The sequence below is a fragment of the Macaca mulatta genome, chromosome 1 (assembly GCF_049350105.2).
Source record: "Macaca mulatta isolate MMU2019108-1 chromosome 1, T2T-MMU8v2.0, whole genome shotgun sequence".
NCBI lineage: Eukaryota > Metazoa > Chordata > Mammalia > Primates > Cercopithecidae > Macaca > Macaca mulatta.
In genome coordinates, this window is record NC_133406.1 from 233115624 (window position 1) to 233143238 (window position 27615).

Below are 27615 nucleotides of genomic sequence, written 5' to 3' on the forward strand. Positions count from 1 at the left end.
TGAGCTGGGGGTCCAAGCTGCGGAGCTACTGTTCCCCTAGCTGTGCCCTGGCTGGTGGTAACAGAGCCAATGCTGCTGGACGCCCAGGCCTTGATGCCATCGTCACCCCAATTCCTGTCGCCCTCCTGTGTATCCTGCAGGGGTAGGGGTGCTTATTTCAACTTGGAGGCCCACAGAGTTCAGAGCTCAAAGTTCTGGGGAGAGGGGGCAGCTAGGGAGCAGGTGCCCAGCTTGGCGCCAGGCCAATCCCGAGGGGCCTGGGGTGGCCGAGGTCCTGGTCTGTCATGAAGTAGTTGGGTGGCTCCCCTCCCCACGGTCTCTATGGCGGCATCCTCCCATGCCCTAGCCTCCGGGGTACGGCTGGCTCTCTGTGCTTCCAGGGGGCCTGCAGATGTGTCCTGAGCTCTGGGGCACTGCCTGACTGTGACTTTGCTCTCTGAAAAGGCTCCATCTGCCAGGCGGGGTCCTACACTGGTCCCAGCATCCTTGGGTTCATTCTAGTGAGGCCAGCCAGGTCATTCAGGGAGAGCCAGGGTTCTGCAGAGTTCCCGACTTCATTCCCCATTTGTTCTGCAAAACTGAAACCGGATTTCCTAAACAGGAGCCCCTGGTCACCCTGCTCTTCTTGGTTACATCTGCGGGTCATCATCAGAGCTCTACCTGGCTCCAGCCTCGGCCAGGGAAGATGCCAAGGGCAGCTTGGTGCCCCAGGGCAGCCCATGCTAGGGTGCAGAGCCTGCAGACTCAAAAGCTGTCCTGGGGAATGTCTCCTGAGGGTTCCCCAGCCAAGGCAGCTGTTGGCACCCTGTCTCGGCTGGGGCAGGGGCTGGGATAAGGCTGAGGTTTACATGCTGGCTGGTTCAGGAAATGAACTATGTACCCAAGCCCAGAAATCTTCCAGCAGCCAACAGCAAGGGGTAGTCTAAGAGGTGAGACCCAAAAGGCCAGCTGTGGGTGTGTGGGGGTGTGTGTATGGGGGGGTGTTGCATAAAGAACCCACCCCTGCAGGGGGCCCAGGCTCAGCTTAGCCCAGACCTCAATGTCCTGGGCTGGCCAGGTCTCTAGCAAGGTACCCCATGGACTGTCATCTATCCAGGCTGCCCTGATACTGAGGTTATGGACAGGCATCCCTCCTACTGCATCCCCAGTGCACCGGGCTCAGTCCCCCAGGCCTTGGCCAGCTCTGGGCCTCCTGATGTGTGCCCAGGTGGGAAAGGGCAGCCTCTGACCCTGGCATTCCCAGCCTGCCTTTGGCAGCTCTTCTCTGCAGAGCCCCTGGTACCCCAAGGGGAACCACCAACACTCACTGACCCCCATGGACAAGGCTGGCAGCTCTTGGAGTCCCTGCCTGTCCTTGACCACCAGGTCCTGCCTGCTCCCTTGAAGCCCACTGGGGTCCCTGACACTCTACCCTCTGCCACAGTCACGATCCTGGGCTTGCCACAGAGGCCATACAGGGCAGAGGTGGAATTAAAATCAGCCAAGAAGCTGGAGTTGAGGGTATTTGAGGGCTTCCAGGAGAAGGTTTGGCTGGTTAGCCCCAAAAGACAGAAGCAAGCTCCCAAATCCGAAAGAAGCCCAGGCCTGAGCTGCCTCCCCATCCTCTTCCTTGAGAGGCTTGGGGCTTGGCGATGGCCTCTGGGAACCTTTTTGCTTCCAGGAGCCCATGGAAACAGCCCTGGAGGGGCACAGCTGGTGCTTGGACCTTGCTGCCTGGGGTCCTTCACCAGAGGAACCTCTTAGCTCCCCTGGGCTTGCTTGGCCACTCAGACAGCCCAGCAGGCGTGCCAGCCACAGACCCGCACTCACATACTTTTCAGTCTGTCCTAAGGAGAGACTGAGATTGAGGGTGGGGCCAGCCAGTGTCCAGACACAAATGGCTGACAGCTTAGGCACTCAGCCTGGCGGTGGAAACCCAGCTGACCTTCCTTCGCTCACATTGGCACTGCTTCCTGCCCCTTTCTGGGTGCTTACTCTTCTTTCACACCTTGTGCATGGAGTTCCCAAGCATCCCTCTCCCTTGGTGCCTGGCAAGACGACCCAAGCACTGTTCTTACCGTCCAAGGACAGCCAGTCGTGCTGGGAGGAAGGGAGCGTGGGCAGAGCCCGGGCTTTGTACTCAAACACCACCGAGTTGGAGATGATCTGGTTGTTGAAGGCAACTTGTAGGGTCACAAGACCAGTGTCATGGGCTGAAAGCGAGAGAAAAAGACCAAGTCAAGGGATGGGTGGGTACCTACAGCCTGGTGAACCACACAGGGCCTGGAATGTCCCCTCCCCACTACCCTTCATTGGTTAATGTCCAGCTCTCCTTACTGACAGCCTATGCCTGCTCATTCGAGGCCCAAACACAATGCTGCTTCTAGGAACCTTCTCGGTTCACCCAGACTCAGCCAGCTGTCCTGTGATCACTCCTAGGTATTGTAACTGCCCCTTTGCTTTGTCCTCCGAGTGAGGGCAGGGGCTGGGTGCTCAGTACAGACTGGCTGAACGAGTGAATGAGTGAATGGCCCCCAACCCTGCCTCATGGCTGGCTGACGTCCCCCCTTGTCCCATTCTTCCTGGATGGGGCTCAGGTACAGCATCTGCTTCGGACTGATTTGTGCTTATTTTGTTTCACCTATTCCTACAAGCTTGTCCTGACTCAATGAACAAGCCAGCCCCTGTATTTTTAGAAGTTCTTCTGCTTCCCCGATGAAGGAGCTTCAGCTGTGCCTCTGTTACCCTGGCCCCAGCTCAGCCCCAGTGGGTGCTGAGCTGGGGATGCTGGCGTGAACGTTGTACCTCCCTCCAATGTCCGACAGTAAGCCCTGGAAGGCAGGGCCCTGGTGGGTCTCGTTAACTGCTGTGGCCCCAACACAGGGCTTAACAAATAACTGTATTTGTGGAATAAACGAGGTATGTTCTCACTGAGAGTAAGAGGAAGCCAGCCCGCGGCGGAGATCAGCTTCAGCTCTGGGGTTGAGGTTGCCTCTCCACAGCTCATGTTGGCATCTTGGGGGCTGGCCTGTGGCCCACAGAGGTGGCCCGTGGGCAATGGTGGGTGTGCACACTGCCCTGCCAGGCCTCGTCCCTGGCAGATGTCTCGGTTCTGTGCCCTCTGCTTTTCTGGAATACCAGATACTGATACCCAGGGCCTCCCCAGTACAGATTTCCAGGGAGGACACGCACGGGGATCACGTTACTGTTTGGGCTCTTGGTTTTCAGGAGCTTATAGACTCAAGGAAGCCATCCAAGTCAGCCACTCCCTAGGACAAGCAGAGCTCCAGCTTTCCTCTAAGGACTCTGATGCAGATCCCAGTCCCGATGGGAAAACCAGCTTATTGATGGGTGGCCGCTGTCCATCCTGGGTGGATGTGCTAAGGCAGCAACCATCTTGCCATTGTCCCCAGGGAAGGCCTTCGGGAGTCACTGTCCAAGGGGACCCATGGGTTTTTCCTCTGTGTTTTCCACCCTGTCTGGGAACCTCAGCTCCAGGGCACAGCCTGAACCAAAGGACTCCACAGTGGAGGTCACATAGGACCTCCGAGGTGCCTGGGCACGGAGCCCCGGCCAAGTCCAGAACCTGCTATGGCTCTGCTGGCATCCCTGGGCGGGTCTCCAAGCTTGTGGTCGCATGCCTGCCCTGGAGATTGGCCTGGCTTGCCAGCAGGAAGACAGGTGGCCAGCACCCACACCCATCGGAGCCCGCTCAGGGCTGCTCCTCTTAGCAGCCTCCTTGGCCAGCCTTGGGGAGCTCACGGCTTTTCTGGGACAATGTGTCCCAGCCTGGGGGGGTGGCCTCTTCAACTGCTGCTGCTCTTCCACCATCTTCTGGCAGGTGCACAACCTGCAGCAACGCCGGAATGGTGGCAGACTCCAAGGCATTTCTTCCTTCCCAGAGAGACGGAGCAGAGGGGACCTACTGTGGTCTCTGGGGTCCCAGCCCAGCAGCCCTGCTCCTGCAGGTCCATCACCCAGGAGGCTTCCTGAACTCACTCTTCCCTTCCCCACTCATGCAGTCCATCAGCAAGCGCCATCAGCAATGGCAAGATCCATTGCTCTCCATCTCCACTGCAGATGCTGTAGTCCACGCCACCATCATTTATTGCCTAGACTCCTCCACTAGCGTCCTGCTGAAGGCAGCATCAGAGCACCTGAGACCTGCTCCTGCTGGGAGGGTGTCGGGAGGCCACAATCCAGCACTGGGGGCCACAGCCCAGCACCGCTAGAGGAAACCAGGGGGAGTGTGGTGCCCAAGGGAGCCCTTCTCCTTACATTTGGAAAGATCAGCCCTCTGCCTTCTTCCTATGGTCTCCCTGAGTCTGTTCTTCCTACAACCCAGAATCATCTTTCCCACACACCCAGAATCATCTTTAAAGACACGATTTAGATCAAGCCACCCCCTGCTTAAAGCTAACAGCTTCCTATTGCAAGTAAAATCAAACCAAACTCCTTCCTATGATGCAGAAAGGTGGACACGATTTGTTTTGGTTCCTGCTATCATCTCCAGTCTCACTGTGTTCAGCTCCCTGTACCCCACTCACTATCCTGCAGCCAGCGCCTTTCTCGAGCTTTAGATTCTCCATGTTGCCAAACCTCTTTCTGTCCCAGGGCCTTTGCACTTCCCCTACCCTCTGCCTGGCCAGGATGCTTCTCCCACTTCCCATGACTGGCTCCATCCCATCATCCAGGTCCCAGCCTGCGAGAGGCCTCTGCTCATCCATGTTCCAGAAGGAATCTCCTTCTTCCCAGGTGACGTTATTACCATATTCTACTGTTGGGATACAGTTTTCACCAGTTACCTTGGTTATTTCTTTTTCTCCTTGTTTGTTTTCTGTCTCCCTGCAGTAGAACATTAGCTCATGAGAGCTGGGACTAGCTCCATCTTAATCTTCATGCCTAGTGCCAAGGTCAGTGCCCAGGATGTTATGGCGGCTCAGTAACTATTTGTTGAATGAATTGTTTTGAAACCCAATTCTTCACCTCATTTGTTGTTTTTGTTTGTTTGCTTTTTGTTTTTTTTTGAGACAGAGTCTTACTCTGTCTCCCAGGCTGGAGTGCAGCAGCGTGATCTTGGCTTATTGCAACCTCCACCTCCCAGGTTCAGGCGTTCTCCTGCCTCAGCCTCCCTACTAGCTTACAGGTGCCTGCCACTATGCCCAGCTAATTTTTGTATTTTTAGTAGAGACAGGTTTTCACCATGTTGCTCAGGCTGGTCTCGAACTCCTGACTTCATGTGATCTGCCCTCGGCCTCGGCCTCCCAGCATGCCAGGATTACAGGTGTGAGCCACTGTGCCTGGCCCTCATTTTGCATTTCATCTTTTGTCTTCTTTAGGGCTCTCTGGCCAGCAGAGTCTTCTTGGTGGATTCCCCTATCTTCTCCCGAGCCTGAGTTGCCTCTTTCCGCCAGCACCTCCTCTCACTCAGTGCTCACTGCCCTCAGCTCACTGCCCTAACTTGGTGGGCTCCCTCCTGCCCCTGAAGCACCTGAGTCTTGTAGAAGACACATTCTGTGCCTGAGTGTCTCCTGCTGCCTGTGACAGTGTGGGAGCTGCCAGGGCAGGACCCTGCTCTTGGTCAGGGCAGAATCACCTCATGTGTTTTGCTTGGGTGGGTGTGTTGGGCTGGGACCCCGGAGACGGGCAGGCATTGGCCGTCTGTGTTGCCAGTGCCCCCTCCTCCCGTGTCGTTCCTGGCTTGTGCTCACAGGCCTCTGGGCCTCTCTTTTTGGTGAGGCCAGTTTGATTCTGACTTCCAAGTGTTCATCCTTCAAGCTCAGCCTCAGATTCCTCTGGGGAGACCCAGAGATGAGGTCCCCAAGCAGCCAGCGTCATCTCCCGGGGCAGTGATTCATTTGCATGCTGCACTCCTCCCTGGACCGAGAGCCCCTTGCAATCAGGGCCCTGGTGAGAAGCTGGGTCTTATTCTTTGCTCCATTCCAAGCCCATACTCTGCGCACAACAAGCAGGGGCTACTCAAAAGTTGTCCGGCAGATGAAGAAAGGAATGGATACATCCAGTGCTGTTTTACAGAGCACCATGTTTCAATTTGGGCCTCAAAGCAGAGATTTCCAAAGGAGACTCCCTTTGTGGAGTTAGCTGAAGACACAATGCTGGCGCCTGTGGAGGGGTCCCAGCTCTCAGTGTGCCTTGAGCCTTGTGACTCCTGTTCCCTCGGTCCAAGACACATTGTGGCTAACAGAATGAGCCTGAATGACTAGGAGGGTGAGTAGCCTAGGCAGAGACTCTACCTGCCATCTCTGGGGACCCGGAAACGCCCCAGGACCAGCAGAATTGCCTGTGGAGACCCAAATTGCCCTGGTACCCTCTCCGAACTCCTCCTTGGGAAAGGAAGAGCGAAGGCCTCATTAATGGGAACTCTTCAGGAATGAAGCACCTGGGCCAGGTGCTTCACACACCTCCTGTCACTCACTGCTCTCGCCCCACTGGCAGGCAGTTCTCAGAGCTGTAGAAACTGAGGCCCAGAGAGGTCAGGCACTGAGTTCGAGCCACACGGATGGTTTCTGGCTGATCCGGGATGGACCCAAGTGTGGCGGACTCCAGCCCCGGGGACACACAAAGGCCAGCCCCTCTTTTTCTGTGGAGGGGTCAGGTAACTGAGAGCAGACCTGAGCAGCCCTGTCCTGGTCCTTAGCCAGGCGAGAACCAGGTACAGGAAGTGGCATCTATTTATAGGCCAGGCAAGTCCCATTCTGGCAGCAGGTGATGAGTGCACTGTTTAATGCCACAGTGCCCTCCCCGCCACCCCCGCTGGGCCGGGGACCTCATCAGCTGCACACAGCCCTGCACTGTGATAGGCAGACCCGGCTTGGCTGCCACCCCAGCTGGCTGTGCTCCAGGCTGAGCAGGGCTGCTGGGTGGGCCTTCTGGAGCCAGGCGGGGGGGGGGTGCTGGGAGGGGAGGGCTGGGCCAGCAGGGGGTGGGGTGGGCATCTTGGGCCGCAGCACTGGCTCCCAGGAAGTTTGTGGAGAAGATGGTGCTGGGTTCAGGCAGAGGCTGAGCGTACAGCCAGCCGAGGAGCAGGGTTTTCCGCTCTGGTAGAAGAGCCTGAGAGAGGTGGGGCGCGGTGGCTCACCCCTGTAATCCCAGCACTTTGGGAGGCCAAGGTGGGCGGATCAGTTGGGTCAGGAGTTCGAGACCAGCCTGGCCGACATGGTGAAACTCCATCTCTACTAAAAGTACAAAAATTAGCCAGGTATGGTGGCACAAGCCTGTAGTCCCAGCTACCGGGGAGGCTGAGGCAGGAGAATCGCTTGAACCCGGGAAATGGAGGTTGCAGTGAGCCGAGATTGCATCACTGCACTCCAGCCTGGCAAAAGAGCAAGACTCCGTCTCCAAACAAAAAAAACAACAACAAAAAGAAGAGCCTGAGAGAGAAGGAGAAAAGGAGAAATGCCTGGTGGGGTTCAGCTGCCCCAGGCTGGGGGAATGATTCAAGGGCGGGGTGGTGGTGGTGGACAGCTGGGGCAGCCAAGGCTCAGGCTGGACCATGCTGGGTGGAACCTAGAGGCACCCTGGGGCCTGCCTAGCACCGGCCACCTCTGTGCTTGCTGTGGGGACTCCCTACCCCATACCTCTCCTCCTCACCCCATACCTTTCTCCTCACCCCCAGTCTTCTATACTGATCATCTTCTCTCCTTTCTAGGCTCCCTGGCATTAGGGGACAGGAGTGGGTCTCCCTGACCTTCCGCACACCTGCATCCTTACCCCCTCTCCTGTTTACGGTCAGGGCTCACTGGACAGGCCATCCTGAGGGCTGGTGGTGATGAGATGGGGCAGCCAAGGGGGCCCTGCCAGCACTAGTCCAGGAGCAGAAGACATAAGCTCTAGAAACAGGCTTCAGATGCCTGGAGACTCATTCATTCCTTCACAGTCTCCATCCCCCTCTATGACATGTCTGGCACTCTGCCAGCCCCGGGCATACTATGGTGACCAAGAAGGTAGCCCGTGACCCCATGGCACAGGCGAGTGGGGAAGCAGTGATGGCCAGAGGTCAAAGACAAGTTGGCCAGACAGGGACACCATGCTAAGCAGATAATGCTGGAAGCCTGGGGAAGGGCTTCAGAGCCACAGGGACAGCACAGAGGGCCTCCTGACTGGGTTTCTTGGGGGATCTTTGAGCCCCTAAAATTGGAAGCAAATTATGTGCGTGTACCTTTTCTGGGCATAGGGTAGATGGCTGTGTCACATTCTCAAAGGCGTTTGTGCTGATAATTGTTAGACTGATCCCCCATCACCACCCCATCTCCCTCCACCCCTACTGGGCTTTCTCCAGCCTTCTGCCCTCTGCCCTGGGCCCCAGGAGGACACAGCCTGTGTGTGGGCTGCATTGCCCGGGTTCTCCTGGCTTCTGGTTGGCTTGGGCCATGGGAGGCATGGGCAGGTGCAGAGGGGCCACCTTGCTGCAGAGGTGGTCTCTGGCCCCGGCTGTCACCAGCTGTAGTCACCCTTTGGGCTGAGGGTGGTGGCAGCTTCCCACTGTGGTCAGCCCTGGATACATTGCCTGGGCCTGGCTTATTCCCACCCTAAATCGTGCTCTCATCACGTTCTCCTCAAAATCCCAGTCAAGCATGCCTAGGTCCCTGTCTGATGTTGGGTCCCTGAGCCAAAGGAGATGATGTTCTAATAGACTATCTGGGATCCGCTTCTTCACAGCCGAGGAAACAGAGGCCTGGAGTAAGGACACGACCTGCTCAAGGTCACCCCAAGGCTGACTCCGAGTCCAGTGCTCCTCAGGCCCCCACACCTTCCTTGGGGGACTGGGGCAGGGGGTAACCTTCTTACCTGGGCAGTAGCAGCGCAGCACCCCGGGCTGAATCAGGGATGCAGGCACTGAGATCTGGTCAAACAGGCAACTGTAGTTATTGCTGGCTTCTTGCCACGGGCCTGTGATGAGGACCTTCACTCCTCCCTGCAGGGAACAGAGAGGGGAACAGAGTTGGAGTATGAGCCACTGAGGGAGGCAGCATGGGGAAGCCCCCCTGAGGCTGCACTGCTCAGATGGGGGTCTGCATCCTTCCCCCCCATGCAGATTCCCAGGCTGTCACTCCAGGGATTCCAGTGAGCCCCGACTTCTGAGAACCACAGCTCCAGGACTACAGCAAGAGAAGGGCCCCGAGGTGCTCCTTCCCCAGCCCTCAGGAAGCTCCAGGACCGGCAGCTCCAACCCCTGACCTTCTCTCTCTCCTATAACTCGCAGATCCAGGCAGGAGGGAGCACAGAGTTTTGCAAACCCTTTCAGCCCACGATGCCCCTGAGAACTGGCCTGGAAGGAAGCCGACGGCAGGGAGGGGACTTGCTATGTCATTTGCTTGTGGACAGATTGAGGGAACTCCAAGTTTTGAAAACAGGCCTGAGCATCTCAGTGTCAGCCCGGGCAGCAGAAGTTCTTGTGGGGAGTTGAGGAGAGACCCAGGATCCCCAGGCTGTGGGCATGGCAAGGTGAGGGGGCCTTGAGCAGGGTGGGGTGAAGAGCCTGATTAAGAAACAGAAGAGCTAAGTGCAGGAGATGCTCAGAGACTGCCCTGTGAGCTGAGTTTGGGGCTCAGAGCTGGGCGCTGGGAGTGGAACGGGGCTGAGCATCTGCCCCTCCCCCAACCCTGTGCTATCAAAGGTCCTTGAGTCTGTGCCGCTGCCTACACAGCTAGCGCGGGGTCCCACAGGCAAGCCGTGATCCTGCAGCTTGGCTGGGAGCAGCCTCGCATGACCTTCCTCAGCTTAAGGGGGTAGGACCCCACCTCCAGGAACCTCCCAGGGTGCCCAGGGGCAGGAGAGCATCAGTAGGGCTAGGGTACTCCCTGACCCCCAACTTGGACCAGCCTGGGGCTGCTGCAGAAAGCAGAGGAGGAGAGTGGCCTCATGTCCGGGGCCTTGGGCAATCCTGCTTCACGGCCATTGTCCTGCTTAGTGATGATAGAGGGAGGTGCGAGGTGGACGGCAATTTGTAGGCCCCCTACTTACGGCTTAGCGGAGGAGAGGGGCTGGTCACTCAGTAGAGGGAGGCTCTCCCGGGGGATGAGGAAGGTGGGGGTGCCGGCCTCCCGGGCTCTCCTGGCTAACCTTGGGTGGACCCACCCCAGAGGCGCCATCCACCCCACCCCCAAACCAGTAAACACCTTTCCCTGCAGGGGGGCGGAGAGCTGCGTAGGTCAGGGCAGAGAGCACCACCTAGTGTCCAGGCTGGAGAAGGCCGCCAGGCACGCTGGAGACTGGGAGGTGGGGGTGAGGAGTTGCTGTGAGCCCACCCTCCCCACCGCTCCAGGCCAGAGAAGCGATCCCCACCCCACAACCCCGTGCCAGCCAGATGCTCCCTCCTGGTCAGTCACTCATTCTTGCTCGGCATCTTCTGGGCCCTGGCCCACCCCTGCCCTGGAGGGAGCCCCAGCCTCTACAAGGAGCCTGCCCTAGGCGCCCCACAATGTTCCTGGAACCCAGGCCTGGCCCAGGGCATCTGCAGCAGGAGTGAGTGTTTCCAGGGATGAGGAGGAAGTGGCCCCTCCCATTGCCCAGCCAGGAAAAGAGACTTCTCCACGGAAGGGGCTCTCCCAGGCTGGAAGGCATATTCCACCCCTGCTCTCGCATGAGCCTTGCTCTGGCCTGGGAGGTCACGTTACTACTAGGGCAGCGGAGAGAGCTCACGACCGAGAGCCAAAAGCAGGAGGCCTGCTCCTGCACCTCAGTAGCTGTGTGTCCTCAGGCAAGTGGCCCAGCCTCTCTGGGTGGCATCTCCTCGCTAGGGGCCCTTCTGGTCGCAGCATTGCTTGTTCTGATGCCCAGGGATATTTGCAGCTCCGTGGAAGGGGCAGGGCATTGGGGGGAGTGGGTGCCTGGCTGGGAAGAGTGCCAGTGGACAGGTGGAGCCTGACTTTGGGATGTCTGGAAGCACCAGAAGGCCAGCTCAGGGCACCATCCCCCAGGATCCTGGGAAGTGGAAGAGCAGTGACTTCAAAAGGCCATAGACAGTTACCATGTGAGAAAAAGGGAAAAAATAATAACCGCAATCAACAGCTGCTAGCATGAAGCTGGGGCTGCTGCCGGGAACAAAGAACTGCAGAGATTACTGGAGAACATCAGGACCTTCTCCATGGAAACCGCCGCAGGACAGCTCAGCATCCATCCATTCAGGGGATGGTTCCCATGGCAACAGCCCGCCTGGCTGCACTGAATTGGTGGTGGCGCACGTGCCTGATGGCTGTAATTGCAGACTCTTCTGCCTGGTGCAGCAGGAGTGTCAGTGGTGGGAGATGACGCAGGAGGGTTTGGGGGGCGGGGAGGGAGCACGAAATGCCATCTGAGGTCTCTCTGTCCTGAGATAAAGGGCCCAGATGTCTGATGCAGCCAGGGCAGATGCTGGGTGGGGCATAGGGGGACGCCTCTGGGGTGTGTGTGTGTGTGTGTGTGTGTTGGTGACCAGCTGCAGCCAGAGGTGAAGGGGTGGACAGAGATAGGAGAAATGGGAGCAGCCTGTGGGAGGGAGGGCCTCTCAGAGAAGAGACAGAAGGATGGCCCCAGCCATCGCATTCCTGCTAAGTGGATGCATTGAGGTTTAGAGCTGGGTGGGGGTGCTGGGTAACCGTTTAACCAAACCCCATTTTGCAGAGGGAAGCAAGGCCCAGGCCGACAAGGCTGCCTGTACGGCCCTCCCTGAGCTTGGCGGAACCCGGCCAGATTGGACTCCTGATGCAGTCAGTGCACAGACAGGCTGGCAAGGAGGGGACAGAACGAGGGCCAGATGAAGGGAGAGAAGTGTCAGGAGAGAAGGTGCTGTCTCCTGCAGAACCCAGGATGGGGGCGCCCCTGCTGTGGTATGGAGACAGTGGCCTGGGTAGGAGAGGACAGCAAGGAGGAAGGGGCCCTTCTCAGCCTCTGAGGCCTCACTGTGTGGCCAGGTGGGGCCCCAAAGGGCCTAGCTGGGTGGCGTATGCACATTTTCCAAATCAAGCTGAATTTCAGCAGCTTTTGGTTGTAGGTAACTGGAAGCATTGAGGGCTTCTGGGAAAGCAGGACTGGCCGCTCCCTCTGCCAGGCTGCCAGGCTGCCAGGCTGCCATTGCGTTCCTGTTCCTGGGCTGCCCTCACGTGGCAAGTTGCTGAACTGCAGGCCCGAAAAGGACAGAAGGAGCCAGGCCTGCTGATGTCCTACTTGCCAGGCCACCCAGGAGGCTGGGGCGTGGGCCTGCACCCAGCCCAGGGCTTGTCTCACAGACCAGGACCTTGGGAAAAGAGGGGACCCTCCTTCCACCTTCTGGGTCCTGCAAGACATCAAGGGCTCCAGGGCACCTCTAAGTGTCCCGAGGATCAAATCTACCAGGTCCTAGGACTGGGAGTGCCTTGAGGCCACCCCCTCTCAGCCATTTACACATAAAGAAACTGAGCTTCAGAGAGTCAGGTCTCAAGGAGCCGGGACCAGTAGACAGCTCTGACCTTCCCCCCGAACCCTGTTCCTGGCCTCCCTCTCTGTCCCTTTGCATCACTTGCTTAAGCCCAGGGTCAGGAGGTGTGGGGAAGATGCCCAACTGGCTTTCGCGGGGTGGGGTGGAGGGTGTGGTGAGCGCTCTGAAGGTGCCACTGAGCTCAGAATCAATGATAAGAGAGGAGGTCAGGGCCGGGTGCGGTGGCTCACACCTGAAATCCCAGCACTTTGGGAGGCTGAGGCGGGTGGATCACTGGAGGCCAGGAGGTTGAGACCAGCCTGGCCAACATGGCAAAACTCTGTCTTTACTAAAAATACAAAAATTAGCTGGACGCGGTGGTGCGCGCCTGTAATCTCAGCACTTTGGGAGGTGGAGGCGGAGTCAGGAGTTTGAGACTAGCCTGGGATACATGGTGAAACCCCATCTCTACTAAAAATACAAAAATTAGCTGGGTGCAGCAGGGGGTGCCTGTAATCCCAGCTACTCGGCAGGCTGAGGCAGGAGAATTGCTTGAACCTGGGAGGCGGAGGTTTCAGTGAGCCAAGATGGCGCCATTGCACTCCAGCCTGGACAAAAAGAGTGAAATTCCTTCTCAAAAAAGAAAAGTAAAAACAAAACAAAAACAGCAGGGGCTCAGAAACATGGTCACACCAAACTACACCAAGAGGAAGCCCAGTCCGATCCTTCTGGGCCGTTCCTCTCCGGGATGGGAGAGCTGGGGGCAACTGTACACAGATTTTCTTAGCTTTGCCAGCAGGGAAGAAGGGTGAGGAAATATGAGCCCCCGTCTTTGGTGTTGTCCAACCGAGTGGGCCACGGGCAGCTCACCTCCTGGGAAGTGTCCAGTCAGGGCCCGTGGTGCACATGCTGGTCCCTGAGCACCCAGACAGGCTGGGGAGAGGTCAGGAAGCACATGCTTGTGTACACTAGGTTATTTAGGGAAAGCCTGGGCCACTCTGTCCCCTTCCTGTGCTATTCTACTCTAGAGAAAAAGCAGAGATGCCTCTACTGCTTGTGTCCCTGAGGCAAGATGCTTTGGTCTTTGGAGTAGTGGTTCTCAAAGTCAGATCCCCGGGAGCTGAGGCGGCCTGGGGACTGGGGGAGGGTGCAGGTTGGAGTCCTGCGTCCTATGACCTGTGTTGAATTTTGCAGAGGGCCAGGTTTACTTAAGAAGGATCTTCAGGATGACTCTTCAGAAGCTGTGCCCTGTTTGGTTTTGAGAGAGATTTTTGGTTTTGTTCTTGTTTGGCTTAGAGAAGTAGAGCGAAGGCAGTGGATGTAGATGATCTATGATGGCTACTTTTTTTTTTCTAAAGACAGAGTTTCACTCGTTGCCCAGGCTGGAGTGCAGTGGCATGATCTCGGCTCGCTACAACCTCCGCCTCCCGGGTTCAAGTGATTCTCCTGCCTTAGCCTCCCGAGTAGCTGATATTACAGGTACACGCCACCACACCAAGCTCATTTTTTTGTGTTTTCAGTAGAGACAGGGTTTCACCATGTTGGCCAGGCTGGTCTCGAACTCCTGACTTCAGGTGATCCACCCACCTTGGCCTCCCAAAGTACTGGGATTACAGGCCTGAGCCACTGAACCTGGCCAATAGTGACTTTTGAATTTTTTTTAAGCAACCCTGGGACCTCTTTTTAAAAAAAAGCAAAGCAAAATATAAATGGACTCTTAACACATAAATTGAGAAATGGCAGACCACTCTGGCTGGAGCCAGGGGAGCATTTTGCCTCCAAGGACACCTGACTTTTTCTTTTCTTTTCTTTTCTTTTTTTTTTTTTTTTGAGACAGGGTTTCACTCTGTCATCCAGGCTGGAGTGCAGTGGTACAATCACAGCTCCCTGCAGCCTCAACCTCTTGGGCTCAAGTGCTCCTCCGGACTCAGCCTCCAGAATAGCTGGGACCATAGGCAGGACCCACCACACCTGGCTTATTTTTTTAATTTTTGGTTGAAACCAGGTCTCACTATGTTGCCCAGGTTGGTTTGGAACTCCTGGGCTCAGATGGTCCTCCTGCCTCGGCCTCCCAAAGTTCTGGGATTACAGGTTTGAGCTGCGGCACCAGGCCAAGAACCCCAACTTTAAAGCTGCTTCCCCCAGTGAAGTTTGAGAATCACTGCATGAAAGGCGGAGGTGTTCAAGTGCTGTAGGGACACAAGGAGGGGAGAGCGTCATCTTTATGGTCCAGAGCTTTCTCTGAAGGGCAGCCACAGGCATCCCTCAGCTGCAGGGTGGCGCAGGGGCCGGCGAGGTGGGTGGGAGGGGAGGTGACAGGTGGTGGCAGCGGTGGTAGCTTACCTCTGGGTAAGACCACTCCGGGGAGTAGTCGGTCACCATGAACACCCGTCCACTCTGCTGCAGCATGCCCAGGGTGCCCTGGGCCGAGGCGGCCGAGACCACCTCGGCGACGTGCATGTAGGCCATGGTGCTGGCTCCGCCCTCCGAGCTGCTCAGCTGCAGGCTGCCCTGCTGGGGGCTGCAGCAGGGGAGGCACATCTCTGCTTGGGTGAAGGGGGCCCGCGCCCCGTCTTCTGACTGTGAGAGTGCCGTGCTGTCCCCCGACACCAGCTGGTGCCCATAGATGGTGCTGCTGCCCCCCTCCACGGAGATGAAGTCATTGATCAGGTCAGAGAACTGGTTGCTGAAGGAGATGTCAAAGTGGTCCAGGCTGAGCTCCATGTTGGAGGCGTTGCCAAGGCTGGGCTGGGCCACGGGGTAGAGTCCCTGCACCACGTTGCCCGGGAGGATGGGGACGCCGCCGGCACTGCGGATCACCCCATTGGTCTCGGGCTGCAGGTAGTGCTCAGAGCTACAGGCCTGCAGCTCCCCAGACTTGAGCAGGACCTCGCTCCCTTCCGCCGCCTGCGAGGTCTCCATGGTGACCTCCCCTTCCGCGGTCATGGCCTGGAAGTTGGCCTGGAACTGCATGAGGTGGAGGGAGGAAGTGGACTCTATCCGCGTCTCGACATGACCACTGCAGGAGCTAGTTTGGGACGAGGCCTCCGTTTTCACCGTGGGCATCACGAAGGTGCCCCCAGAGTCACTCAGGCTGCTGTGGGCGTTCCGCTCGACGGGGAGGGGTTTGCTGGCGTCCTGCAGGAAGAAGCTCGGGGAGGGGGTCTGGTGGATGTGGGGGCTGTGGCCCGTCTGGCTGAAGCTGGATGTGTAGTCCTTGTTGGAGTCGATGGCACTGAAGTCCATCTGCTCCAGGGTGGTGCTGGGACTCAGGCCGCCGCCCGACGGCAGGAGGCTGGAGCCGGTGGTCAGGGTGAGGGAGCTGGCGGCCGCGGCTGCCGCGGAGGAGGAGTACGCTTCTTTGGCCATCTGCTGCTCGAAGGAGGTGTCCTCGGTCTTGATCTCCTTGGTGAGGACGGTGGTAAAACTGAAGCCCCGCTCGCCGGGCGGCGAGTGCCGGATGTTGGAGCTGACCATCTCGGCTTTCAGGCCTCCACCCCCGTACGTCTGGCCCTGCTTTGGGTTATTAAGGAAACAGTCGGGGTCAAAGTTCATGGTGGTTTCTGGAATCTTCCGACCACCGTCGAGGGTGGTAGAGAGGACCAGCTCTTCGGACACGTTGGTGGGCAGCATGGACAGGCTCTCCGAGCTGCCCGTGGTGGGGAAGGCGAACTTGTGGCCGTCGGAGCTCACGGCCAGGACGAGGCCCTGAGAGGCGTCAGGCGAGAGGAGGTGGTGGTTGGGGCCAGCGGTGGGGGACATGGTGTACACAGCCTCGTTGGTGACCTCTGACATGAACACCGTGGCGCTCTGGGACAAGCTCCCCATCACAGAGGCCACTGCCATACTGGACACGCCTGTGACCACCGGGCTGTCCACCATGTCCGGGTCGCTGTTGAGCCCGCTGCTGATGGACACGGGGGAGCTCTGGGTGGTGTCGGGGACCTCCACCTGGTTGGTAGAGGAGACCTCGGTGCTGCTCTGGTGCAGCAGCACGGGCTTGGCCACCTTGCCGTTCCTCTTCTCGCGGCTGGAGCCCTTGCTGTGGCTGTGCTCGTGTTTGCCCTCCGACACGTCATTGTGCTGCACCTCCGAGTGGCTCCCGTACCCCCCTGTCCGTGGCTCCACCTTCGGCGAGATGATACGGTGTTTGGCACTGTTACACTTGTGATGCACGCTGCTGCCAGCTCCTGCAGAGATCAGAACACAACACACACATGCACACGCAGGCACACACGTGCACACACACGTGCACACACAGAAAGAGAGTCAGAGCTAGGACCGTGGCGGACCTGCCCCACAGCAGCTGGGGCCTCTGGCAAAGTCCAGACCCAGTGCCCCAGGCAGGCCACAGACCCTCAGTCCTGGGACCTGTACCCCAAGCCCGGGGCCCGTCTCACTTCCCTTTGACTCTCCTCCAAAGATCAGAGGGGCTTTGACCTTGATGCTCTTTTCAAATAGGAAGCACATGGGAAGTCGGGAAGGAGAAGGTGGAGAGAATGTCAACGTCCAGGAAAGTCCCCTCCACCATCAGAGACAGACACCACTCACCTGGAGGGGCCTTTGCTGGCAAGAGGGGGTCAGCCTGGGGAGGGTGGCTATGTTCGTATCCTACCCCACCGCCCCTCCCCAACTTCCCACAGCTGCTCAGCCCGTGACCTGATAAGGAGCCACCCCTGGGGCCTGGCAATCAGAGGTCAATGGGGAGGTGATGGAAATGCACTCTCGGGACCAGCTCTCAGGCCCCAGGACCAAAAAGGGTTCTGGACCCTGCTCCAGAGGCAGAAAGGTACGTAAGCCCAGGCCTATCCTCAGCTCTCCGGGGCACAAAAATCCTTCTAGGTCCTAAGTAGGGACAGAGCCCTTGCTCCTCATTTCGGACGTCCAAGCCTCAGCAGCTGAGCGTTTCTGAGGTTGGCAAAGCCTCCCTGGCAGCTCCTCCAGCCCTGGCAGCCAGCACGGCTTTTCTCTCCCACCCCTCGCATGTTTTCACCATTTTCATTTCATCTGATAAGGGTCACTTTGCTTTTGATGAAAGGGCAAATTCTCCCCGATCCTGTTACAGCCTCACCACCAAGACTCCTAAATGCACGAAGACTGTGCTGAGAAGTGACACGACCTCTAATGGGACTATCTAATTAAGTCAGCCCAGGGAGAGGAGAACGCACATTTCAAAGAGCAAATACCATTATCAGAAAAACAGACACATTAGGAAGGAGAGCGCGGGACGCTTTATGTTCTTGGAGACAGAGGTTAAAGAAAGAGGTTGAGCCTGTGTGGTGTCACTGACGCAGGGCAGGTCTCCCTGAAGGCCCCAGTGCCCTCTGGCAGAGGATGCCCGAGTGTGGGCCTGAACGGAGAGGTCCCGAGCCCCAGAGTTCCTCGCTCCCCCAACTCTGCTGCCCCCAGTTCTTGCCCCATGGAGGAAGCTGTCCCTCTGGACACTGCTCCCTCCTGCCCAGAGTGGACTGCCAGCCAGCTGCAGGGCAGGACGAGGCCGAAGGCCTGCCTTGTGTCTGTGCTGGATGCGGTGGTGTCACCCAGTCCCTGACTGTCCTGTCCCCCTCCTCCCTCACTAGATGTCATGGCTACTCCCACAGAGGACAGCCATGACGGCTGCCTGGTAGGGCCCCTGTCCCTGTGGCGCCCGCCTGCCCCGGGAGCCCTGGCTCACCCAGGCTGCCGGTGCAGAGGCAGTTGTGGGTCCGCGGCTGGGGCTTGGTCTGGTGACTGTCGAGGATCTGCTGCACCAGCTGTTCCACCGAGAAGCCGGAGCTGCTGTTCCCATTGCTGCAGGTCCACTTGATGCCATGGACTGTGGAGAGAGAGGCGGGGGGGCTGTCAGAGCCCGTGGGTGCAGAGGGGGCCTGGGTGGGGCCAAGGGGTAGGACCCAGGCCCTCCCTGAGGGCAGCCCTCTCTCTGCTGGGGAGCCGGCTCCTGGGGTGAATTGATGAGCAGGAGAGGAGGAGGGGAGGGAGGCCAGGCTGCCCCCATCGGACCCCCTGCTCCCATCGGGGGTTCTGAGCTCTTCCTTCCCCTCTTCGCTCCCCCTCACTATGGTGCAGCCCAGGGAGTGGACCACATAGAGCTCTGCTTCTGTTTCCCTGAAGTCAGAGTGCACGAGGCGGCTCTTCCTGGGGTGCTGGAATGGAAGAGGAAGGGAACAAGGACGGAAGGAGAGTGGACATGAGGCTGAGGGACTTCCCAGTCTGTGAGCCTCTTGTGGAGACTCAGGATAGAGGTGGTGGACCAACAAGCACCGAGCCGGGAGGACCAACGCCTCTCCCAGGAGTGTGTGCGGAGGTGGCCCCGCCCTGGAGGGCAAGACTCTGGCTTCCTGCCCTCATTGGACTTCTCTGCCCCAAAGGGATTGCAGATGCAGCAGAGGCCAGGGGAGATGGGGACGGGACTGAAGGACCCACATGGCCTGGACGACAGGGGCCTCAGTGCCCAGTGCTGACTGATGGTAGCCATCTGAACAGCCACCCCAGGATCTGGGCTCGACCTTCCTCCCGGCACTTTTGCAGTCCCTGGAGTTGGGGTTGGGGTTTCCCCACCTGCCCGGCAGGATGGGGGCTGGAAGTCTAAACTGACTTTTCCAGCGGAAAAGTTTTCTCAGCTGGAGCAGACCTGGCCACGGGGTGGCTAAGTCCTGAGTCTGGCACAGGGAGCAATCCAGCTCTCTCTAGTGGGGCCAGGCTGAGAGGCAGCGGATTCACAGCTTTGGGGCTGGAGCTGGTGCTGGGGCTCCAGGCACAGAGGAGCAGGGCACAGGGTCGAGATAGGGAGAGGCCAGTGGCTTCATTGATACAAGAGCAACGTCCTTCCTCCTTTGGCTGAAGCTGCTCTCCCACCGGCTCCAGGGGTAGCCGCTAACCCTCGCGGCACCGGCCCCAGTTCTGTGAAGGGTTCTAGAATGCAGGGGGACAAGGAGAGCGTCGACATGGCAGGTAGGAGCTGGCTCGATTCAGACTTGGATTTGAGTCCAAGTTTTACTTATTTTTTTTTTGAAATAGGGTGTCACTCTGTTGCTCAGGCTGGAGTGCTGTGGTATAAACACAACTCACTGTAGACCTGACCTCATGGGTTCAAGTGATCCTCCCACCTCAGCCTCCTGAGGAGCTGGGACTATAGGCATGTGTCACTACACTTGGATATTTTTTTAAAAAATTATTTGTAGAGGCCAGCACAGTGGCTCACACCTGTAATCCCAGCACTTTGGGAGGCCAAAGTGGGTGGATCATCTGAGGTCAGGAGTTTGAGACCAGCCTGACCAACATGGTGAAACCCCGACTCTACTAAAAATACAAAATTAGCTGGGCATGGTGGCACATGCCTATAATCCCAGCTACTTGGGGGCTGAGGCAAAAGAACCACCCGGGAGGCGGAGGTTGCAGTGAACCGAGATCGCACCATTGCACTCCAGCCTGAGGAACAAGAATGAAACTCCGTCTCAAAACAAACAAAAAAATTATTTGTAGAGACAAGGGTCTCATTATGTTACGCAGGCTGGTTTGGAACTGCTGGCCTCCCAAAGGGCTGATATTACAGGTGTGAGCCATGGTACCTGGCCTGAGTCTAGGTTTTGATCTTGCTGTGTGGATTTGGGCAAGTCGCTTAGCCTCTCTGAGCCTCAGTTTTCTCACTTGTAAAGTGGGCATGTAGTAGTCCCTGTCTGGAGAACTGGCCAGGAGAAAACATGATCGACATGCCTGGCACTTTGTGCATACCCCAAAAAAGGGAAGCTGTTGTCATAATATCACTAGTGATGATGGTGATGACAGTGATGACTGTGACACCCAGCAGGCAGTGCTGGCCCTGCCCTGGGGCCTGGACTTGTGGCAGGAAGCATCTTGCTGTGAAATCCACAGATGGCTCAGCCGCGGAATGCTGCGTGTAGATCTCTGAGGCGGCCGTTCATCTCATGCCTCTGTTCCTGGGTGTAGAGCTCCCTTTAATTATAACTCTGATGGTTTTTCTTTTCTTCTTATTCTTTTTTTTTTTTTTTTTTGAGACTGAGTCTCGCTCTGTTGTCCAGGCTGGAGTGCAGTGGTGTGATCTCGGCTCACTGTAACCTCCGCCTCCTGGGTTCAAGCGATTCTCTTGCCCCAGCCTCCTGAATAGCTGGGATTACAGGAGCCTGCCACCATGCCTGGCTAATTTTTGTATTTTTAGTAGAGATGGGGGTTTCACCATATTGGCCAGGCTGGTCTCGAACTCCTGACCTCATGATCCACACGCCTTGGCCTCCCAAAGTGCTGGGACTACAGGTGTGAGCCACCGAGCCCAGCCTCTGATAGTTTTTCAAAGGAAATCACCCACGTGTGAGGCTTGGGATTTGGCAGGAATGCCTTCAGGGTTTGTCTTCTCTGTGTGTGCCGTCTGCTTTCCTTCTCTGTGTGTGTGCCGTCTGCTTTCCTTCTGTGTGTGTGCCGTCGCCTGACCTGGGTGTCTGCTCCCCTTTCCTTCCCCTCTGCTCCACTCTGAAGAGGCTCCTCTGAGGTCTGCAGCGTCCTGCCTCCTGCATCTTATTCTCAGGGGGTCTGGGATTCTGGTGGGTCACTGAGGGGGAGGGGTGGGGCTGAGTGGCACCTGCTTGCCAAGCCGCCATGTTCAGAACTTTATGTGATAGACGCAGGCAGGCGGGTGGCAGCACTGACAGTCCACCTTTCTTCCGGTGGACGGTGGAGGAATTCTCCAGCAGCCCCCTAAGCACCTTGTCCCTGACAGCTGGAGGGAAGGCCCGGGCCAGGGGCTTTAAAACCTCATCACAGCTATGGGACCCTTTTCTTAAATAAACCTCTACCTAGAAATTCAATACAGAAGACAGATTACTGCAGAAAGGACCCGGTGGAGGCAGGATGAGGGGTTACAGGCTCTCTGGCCTGTCCCTATGCCCAGGGCACTCCTTGGCTAAAGACATTTCCAGACTCATTTTACAGATGAGAAAACAGAGGCTCAGGAGGGGAGGTGACAGCCCAAGTCACACTCCAGAGGCCGCAGGGCAGGATTTGAGACTCTCCTCGGTACCGCTGCACAGGCCGTGGCCGGTTCCAGCTGCGGGTCCCCTACTCTGGCTGTACCCAGGCCCCAGAGAGGAGATTCTGACGTCACTGGTCTGAGGTGGTGCCTGGTATTTTTTTAAAGCTCTGCAGAGGCTCTTTGCATGTCGTTAGGATGGGAGAACACACAGCTCTGTTGAAAGCTTAAACTCAGCAGGGAACTGCAAGTCCAAGAGCAGAAACCGCTGCCGAGCTCACCATGGGAGCTTCTCCCTGTGGGAACTCTGAGCAGGTGCCCCTTGCCGAGCCAGGCCACACGTTCTCTGGGAAGATCCCTGCTGAGTTTGAACTTGGCTCTCTGGGGAGATGAGCTGATTTCAGGGCAGCCCCACCTCTGGCTTCTGGCCTTCAGGCCATACCCCACTCAAGGGTCTTGGGTCTCGGTGTAGTGAGGCTTTCGAATCCCCTGGCTGGCAGAGTCTCCTGGCATTTCAGATCAGGGCCCCCTCTGCTCTGACAACCGCCAATCAGGCCACGTTTCCACTCTAGCCCCGATGGGGGTGTGGCAGCCGCATTCTCTCTGCCTCTTGCTCTCCTCCTTATGTTGTGAAGGTTATAAAATGAAGACCCAGTGAAGGCTGACAGATTGCAAGCAGAGAGTTTCTGGATGCTTAATGCAAATTACCTACTGTCTTGGCACATGCAATATGCAGATTGTCTCCCTCCTTGCCCTGGTGTTGCCGGGGTTTGGGGGTGGGGTGGGGGTGGGGGTAGGGGTGGGTGGAGAAAAGCCCCCTCCTCTGAGATGGTGAGTTGTTAGCACTGAATATCAAATATTATCAAGACGGCTTTTAACATGTCATGCTCTGCTTCCCGACATGGAATCAATCAGCGGGAAGGGAGGTTTCTATAGGGAAAAAGCGCTTTAGGAAAGGAAGGTTAATAGCCACGCATGCTGGCCTCCCCGTTGGCCCCTTCCCCCTTTTAAAGCAGCAAAAGGGAAACCACATTAAAAGTACACTTGATCACGTGACCTCCCGTGACACGTAAAGCAGGAGACACAGAAAGAGGAAGGGGAATTCCCAGAAAGGTAATGTCCTGGTGGCTCTGGGTCACGTCTGTCCCCTCCTGCTCACTGTACCTCACTGGGCGGTACCTGACTCCCTGTTCTCAGGCAGAATGGCCTGAGCTGAATCCCAGACAGAGGGACCCTCTCTGCAGCTCCCCATAGATGGGGCCTGGGTGGTGGTTCCTGGCCCGCTCAGGCGGTGGAGAGAGACCTGTATCCCCAGGAAGGCTGGGTCAGGGGAAGTACCAGAGAGAAGAAAGGATTGGTATGGGGTGGGATAAGTCAGACCCAGCAAGGGCCTCCACGAGACAGGGGCAGGCAGGATGGCCACACTGGCCACTGGGAAGCAGGATGCTGGCTCCTCGAAAGCTGTCCTCCTCCAGCTACCCCAGAAGCCCTGAGGCTGCCCCGTGAAACACAGGCCGGGGACTGCTTTCCTTCCTACAGGACTGCCTGCAGCGCAGCCTGTGTGAGGATCGGCCTGCAGAGCTGAGGCTGGGAGTGGCCGTTGCAGAAACCCCAGGCCCACTCCAATGCTGACCTAGCCCTCGTACAAGATGTTTACCCTAATTATGGCCCGTGGCAAGTCAGCAGCGCTTCCACTAATATGAATAATCAAAATGAAATCAATGACAACAGCATGTGGCCCATGCTTTGGAGAGCATCATCTGATGAACAATTTACCCAAGAGGCGGCCAACCGCTGGGAAGAGAGTAATTGAGATCTGGAAGAGCGGGCTGGGGGAAGGCGTAGGGGCCTCACCCCACACGGGGCAGGCTGCCAGCCGAGGGCCTCTTGGGTTGCAGCTGCTCCATCCCAGTCCCTTGGGAAGAGGCGGAGAGCTTCATCTACACAGTCTAAGCCTGAGCCACAGTAGGGCCCTTCTATTTTCCTCTGTCATGAACTGAACTGTGTCCCTGACCAAATCCATAGGTTGAAGCCCTAACCACCAATGTGACTGTATTTGGAAATAGACTTTAAAGGAGGTAATTACGGTTAAGTGAGGTCACATGGGTGGGACCCTATCCCAGCAGGACTGGTGTCCCTATAAACAGAGGAGGAGACACCAGGAGTGCCCATGCAGAGAGAAATGGTCATACGAGGACACAGTGAGAAGGTGGCTGTCTGCAACCCAGGAAGAGAGGCCCTACCAGAAACCAACCTCAATGCCCCTTGATCTTAGGCTCCCAGCCTGCAGACTGTGAGACAATCCATTTCTGTTGTTTAAGCCCCCAGTCTGTGGCACTCTGTGAGGGCAGTGTCTTAGTCTGTTTTGTGCTGCTACAACAGAATACCGCAGACTGGGAAATTCATAAAGAACAGAAATGTATTGGCTTATAGTTTTGGAGGTTGGGAAGTCCAATACCAAGCTGCCGGTGACTGGTGAGGGCCTCCTTGCTATGTCATTGCATGGTGGAAGGGTGAAGAAAAAGAATCCATTCCCAGGAACCCTAAGTATAGCAGTTAAACATCTCCCATGGGGCCCCACGTCCAGACACAGTTGCACTGGGAATTCAATTTCAACATGAGTTTTGGAGGCCGAATAATACACTCCGCATGGGGGCTCAGGCCTCCCCCATCCTCAGGCTCTCTGGCTAGAGTCCACACCCACCCTGCTCTATGCACTGCACACTTTTGCATGTGTGTTTGTACAGGTGTGTGCATAGGTGTGCATGTATAGATCTGTGTACATATAGGTGCGTGTATAGGTGTGGGTGTATCGGTATGTGTGTATATAGATGTGTGTATAGGTGTGTGTGTATAGGTGTATATCAGTGTGCATAGGTGTGTGGGTGTGGATATAGGTGTGTATAGGTGTGCAGGTGTGTATAGGTGTGTTTGTGTGCATAGGTGTGTGTTTGTGTGTATAGGTGTGTTTGTGTGTATAGGGGTGTGTGTGTGTGTGTATGTGTGTGTACAGTTCAAGGGGTTCTGACATCAGGGGCTTGCCAGAATGCCTCTCTCCTTTACTACTCCGGAGGTTACTCACTGCAACCTCCGACCCCTGGGTTCAAGCAATTCTCATGCCTCAGCCTCCCGAGTAGCTGGGACTACAGGTGAGCGCCTTGGCTGCCCCTTCACCAGGGGCTGGTGACTATGCAGGAAACTCAGGGTCCTGGGGCTGGGCCACATGCTGTCATCCTAAGCTGGATGCCCAGTTTCCTCTCCTGCCCTCCCTGACTTCGCAGGTGCTGGGCTGTCTCAGCGGGGCCAGGCCTTGCTGGCTGGGGCCTTAGTGGGCAGAAGCTCCCAAGTCCCTGGCTCCCCGCTTAGGATTTCCTCACTTCGGGGTCAGGTCAGTTGTCACTCATCTGGCCAAACCACCCAGACCAGGGCAGAAGAAACTCTTCCTTGAGCCTCCCACAGGAGGAACTTGGAGGCAGGGCCTGATGGGGACCCGCTCTTGGAAAATCACAGCAAGCAGGAGAGGAAGGAGGAAGGAAACCTGGGAGGTCGCTGCAAGGAGGACGTCTCAGCAACGTGGCGTCCAAGCCTGGGCGCTGGGGCTTCCTTGAGGCATGCGCTGGCCTTGTCATGGCAGCAGGCTTTGTGCCTGGCTTGGGGCGCATTTGGGGGGAATTTCGACAAAAACCAAAAGAACCTAAGAAGGGTTCATTCCAGACTGTCCAGGATGTGTGTGGGAGCAACGCTTGGCTCCATGACAGGGCCTCCTCACTTGGGGTGTGGTGGGGGTGGGGAGAGGACCCCCGAGGGACGGCAGGGGGTGGAGGGGCATCTTCATCTTGGCTGTCTTTCATTCCTGACGTGGCTGTCCCATGTGGTGGTGGGGCTTTCCCAAAGGGGAGGGAACACCTCCAAGTGCAATGCCCTGTGCTGGCCACACGGGAAGAAGGGGCCAGAATTTAGAAACAGCGGGAGACAGGGTGGCAGCACCATGCTGGCCTGGGGTCAGAGCCCCAAGTGGCCGCAGCTCTTTCCCTCACACACTGTGTGATCTTATAACAAGATCTTTGATTCCTCTGGCTCTTAGTTTCTTCATCTGGAAAGTGGGTGCCTCTTGCCGGTTCACCTGACTGTATGCCATCGGGCCCTATCCAGGTGGCCCCACCCCTGGATTCTGATGTGATGGCATCCACAGGAGATCTGCCCGGGCCAGGGTGGAAAGCTGCATGAGAGGGGAAGCCCTCTGCTCTGCAGTCCTGCCTGGAAGACTTTGGAAAGGAATTGGACGAGGAGACAGAGAGAACTCCAGACGTCTGCCTTAGCTCCTGGTGGCCCCCAGAATGCGTGAGAGCCAGCTACCTGCCCCCTTTGCTCTGTGGGGCAGTAACTCTTGGAAGGATGACAGGGCAAGGCCACCTGGAGCTTTGGCCACCATAGTTACTGCACAGGCAGCACCTGCTGGAATCGATACTTGGCCTTCCTTCACATGGGAAGAGATTTCTGGGTGCTGTGATGAGCGAGTGGCAAGGACAAGGGGCAGTGTCCTTTTCTGGAGGGCTGTGGGGGGTCCTGTCCTCCTCCTCCAACTGGGTTTGTCCAGTCTACCCACCTAGGTACCCCGCCACCCAAGAAAGACCCAGAAAGAGGGTGGCCATTTAACTAGTCAAGCCAGGTCACCCTGGGAGCCGAGAAAGGGTGCTGTGGTCATTTGTCCAGGTGCTGGCATAACCTGGGATGCCCTCTGGCAACCCTGCGTGTGTGGCTGCTCTCCTTATGAACCACGTGTCTCAGGCGGATGGGAGAGGGACTGGCCACGTGTCTCTCCTGCAGTGAATGGGGCCCCTTTGGAGTCCTCGGTGTTGTTGACACTAGGAGGCTGTCTCCATGGCGACAAGGTCAATGGGAAATGGCAGCCGGGTTGGTTTAATTTTCACTGTATTCTTGTTGACAGGAATAAAGGCCCTGCTTCTGATTTCTTGGTTCAACTGGATGAAATTTTCATTAGATTTAACTTCTCATATCCAGACACCCACATACTATTCAATTTCCCGATCTCACCGCTCAACTCTCATTCGTCTATTGGTCCTGAGGACAAAATTTTCAGAAATCTCATTTCGAGGAGCGCAGAGGCTGAGGGGGGACGGGATGGAGCGTGCGCCCGCCGCGTGCACGTGAGGGGACCTCTCTGCCATGTCCCCAGTGAGCCTGTCATTTCTGGGGCTCGCTGTTGGGGCATGACAGTCCTCCATCTGCCAGGGGGCATGGGCTTCGTCCCAGCATCACACACTCTGTGGAAAAGGCAGGGCTGGAGGTTCCAGCAGACTGCCAGGGTGTTGAGAGCTTAACCTTGCCGTATTCTTTCTTCTTGCAGGTGGGATGGACCTTGTCAATGAGGGGTAGGGAGAGGCACCATTCCAGCCTGGCCAGTGACTCCGTCATCAGGAAATACAGAGCATGTGGGGTGGCATGTCCTTTACCCCTGCCCCTGGCCTCACAGGAAATCTCCAAGGTGCTCAGCGACATACAAAGTGGTATCTTAGAGCCATCCCGAGGCTCTCGGAATCTTCCGATGTGCTAAGTGGCATTGTTACCAGGCTGGGAATTCTTTGCGTCGTGGGAGAAGTGTGAATGCACTAGGAGTGCTGGCCGCCTGGCAACGTCAGAGCCTCATGGTGATCTGCAGATCTGGGTGCATATGGCCTCTGGAATTCCCTTCTCCCCACTCTGTCCAAACTGCAGCCCCCTCCCCCGGGCACTGCTCAGGGCAGAAAGAGCAGGGAATGTGGGACTGATGAGCTTTTCCCCTGCCCCTCCAGGCCACTCGGAAAGAGGGGTGGGGACCAAGTGGGATTCTGGATGCTTCCATCTTGCTTCTGGTAAGATTGCTCTAGGGCCCTGGACTCAGGTTCCTCCTCGTGTGCTAGGAGGCAGCACCGCAGGAAGCCAGGCTCCGTCCACAGAGCAGCTGCCTCTGAGCTCCCAACTACCTGGCCCGGAGCCTTCCTTTTTTAAAGAGAGGCTGAAAATCTGGAGATCTGAATGTTGGCAACGAATTCTAATTTTGACAGAACCACTCCCTGGCACCTAGCAGGGCTCAGCATCAGCTCTGTGTAGCAGTCAGGACCTGGGACGTGGGTGGGGCCCTGTATCCCCAACACCAGCACAGGGATGAACTCCATGAAAGGGGGACTCCTGTCACAGAAGCGGCTGTGCGGCCTTGAAGCGGCCCCGGGCAGCAAGGTGCCGGGAGAGACAGGAAATCAAA

General features: G+C 57.1%; 1 protein-coding gene across 18 annotated transcripts in view; it reads right to left on the reverse strand.

Annotated features, from left to right (window-relative positions):
* The window catches only part of CAMTA1 (calmodulin binding transcription activator 1), a 973269-nt gene that overhangs the window by 91804 nt on the left and 853850 nt on the right, over positions 1-27615 (reverse strand). For 10 of the 18 annotated variants that reach the window (XM_028840340.2, XM_077976312.1, XM_028840326.2 and 7 more), the window contains 4 exons: positions 18048-18188; positions 14717-16563; positions 8788-8914; positions 2058-2192 (listed from right to left, as the gene is read on the reverse strand). In XM_028840340.2, coding sequence (XP_028696173.2) covers positions 2058-2192; positions 8788-8914; positions 14717-16563; positions 18048-18188 — 2250 coding nt within the window. Of the gene's footprint in view, positions 1-2057; positions 2193-8787; positions 8915-9963; positions 10147-14716; positions 16564-18047; positions 18189-27615 lie in introns of those variants that run through there. The other 8 variants (XM_028840381.2, XM_028840371.2, XM_028840366.2 and 5 more) reach the window with 2 other exon arrangements.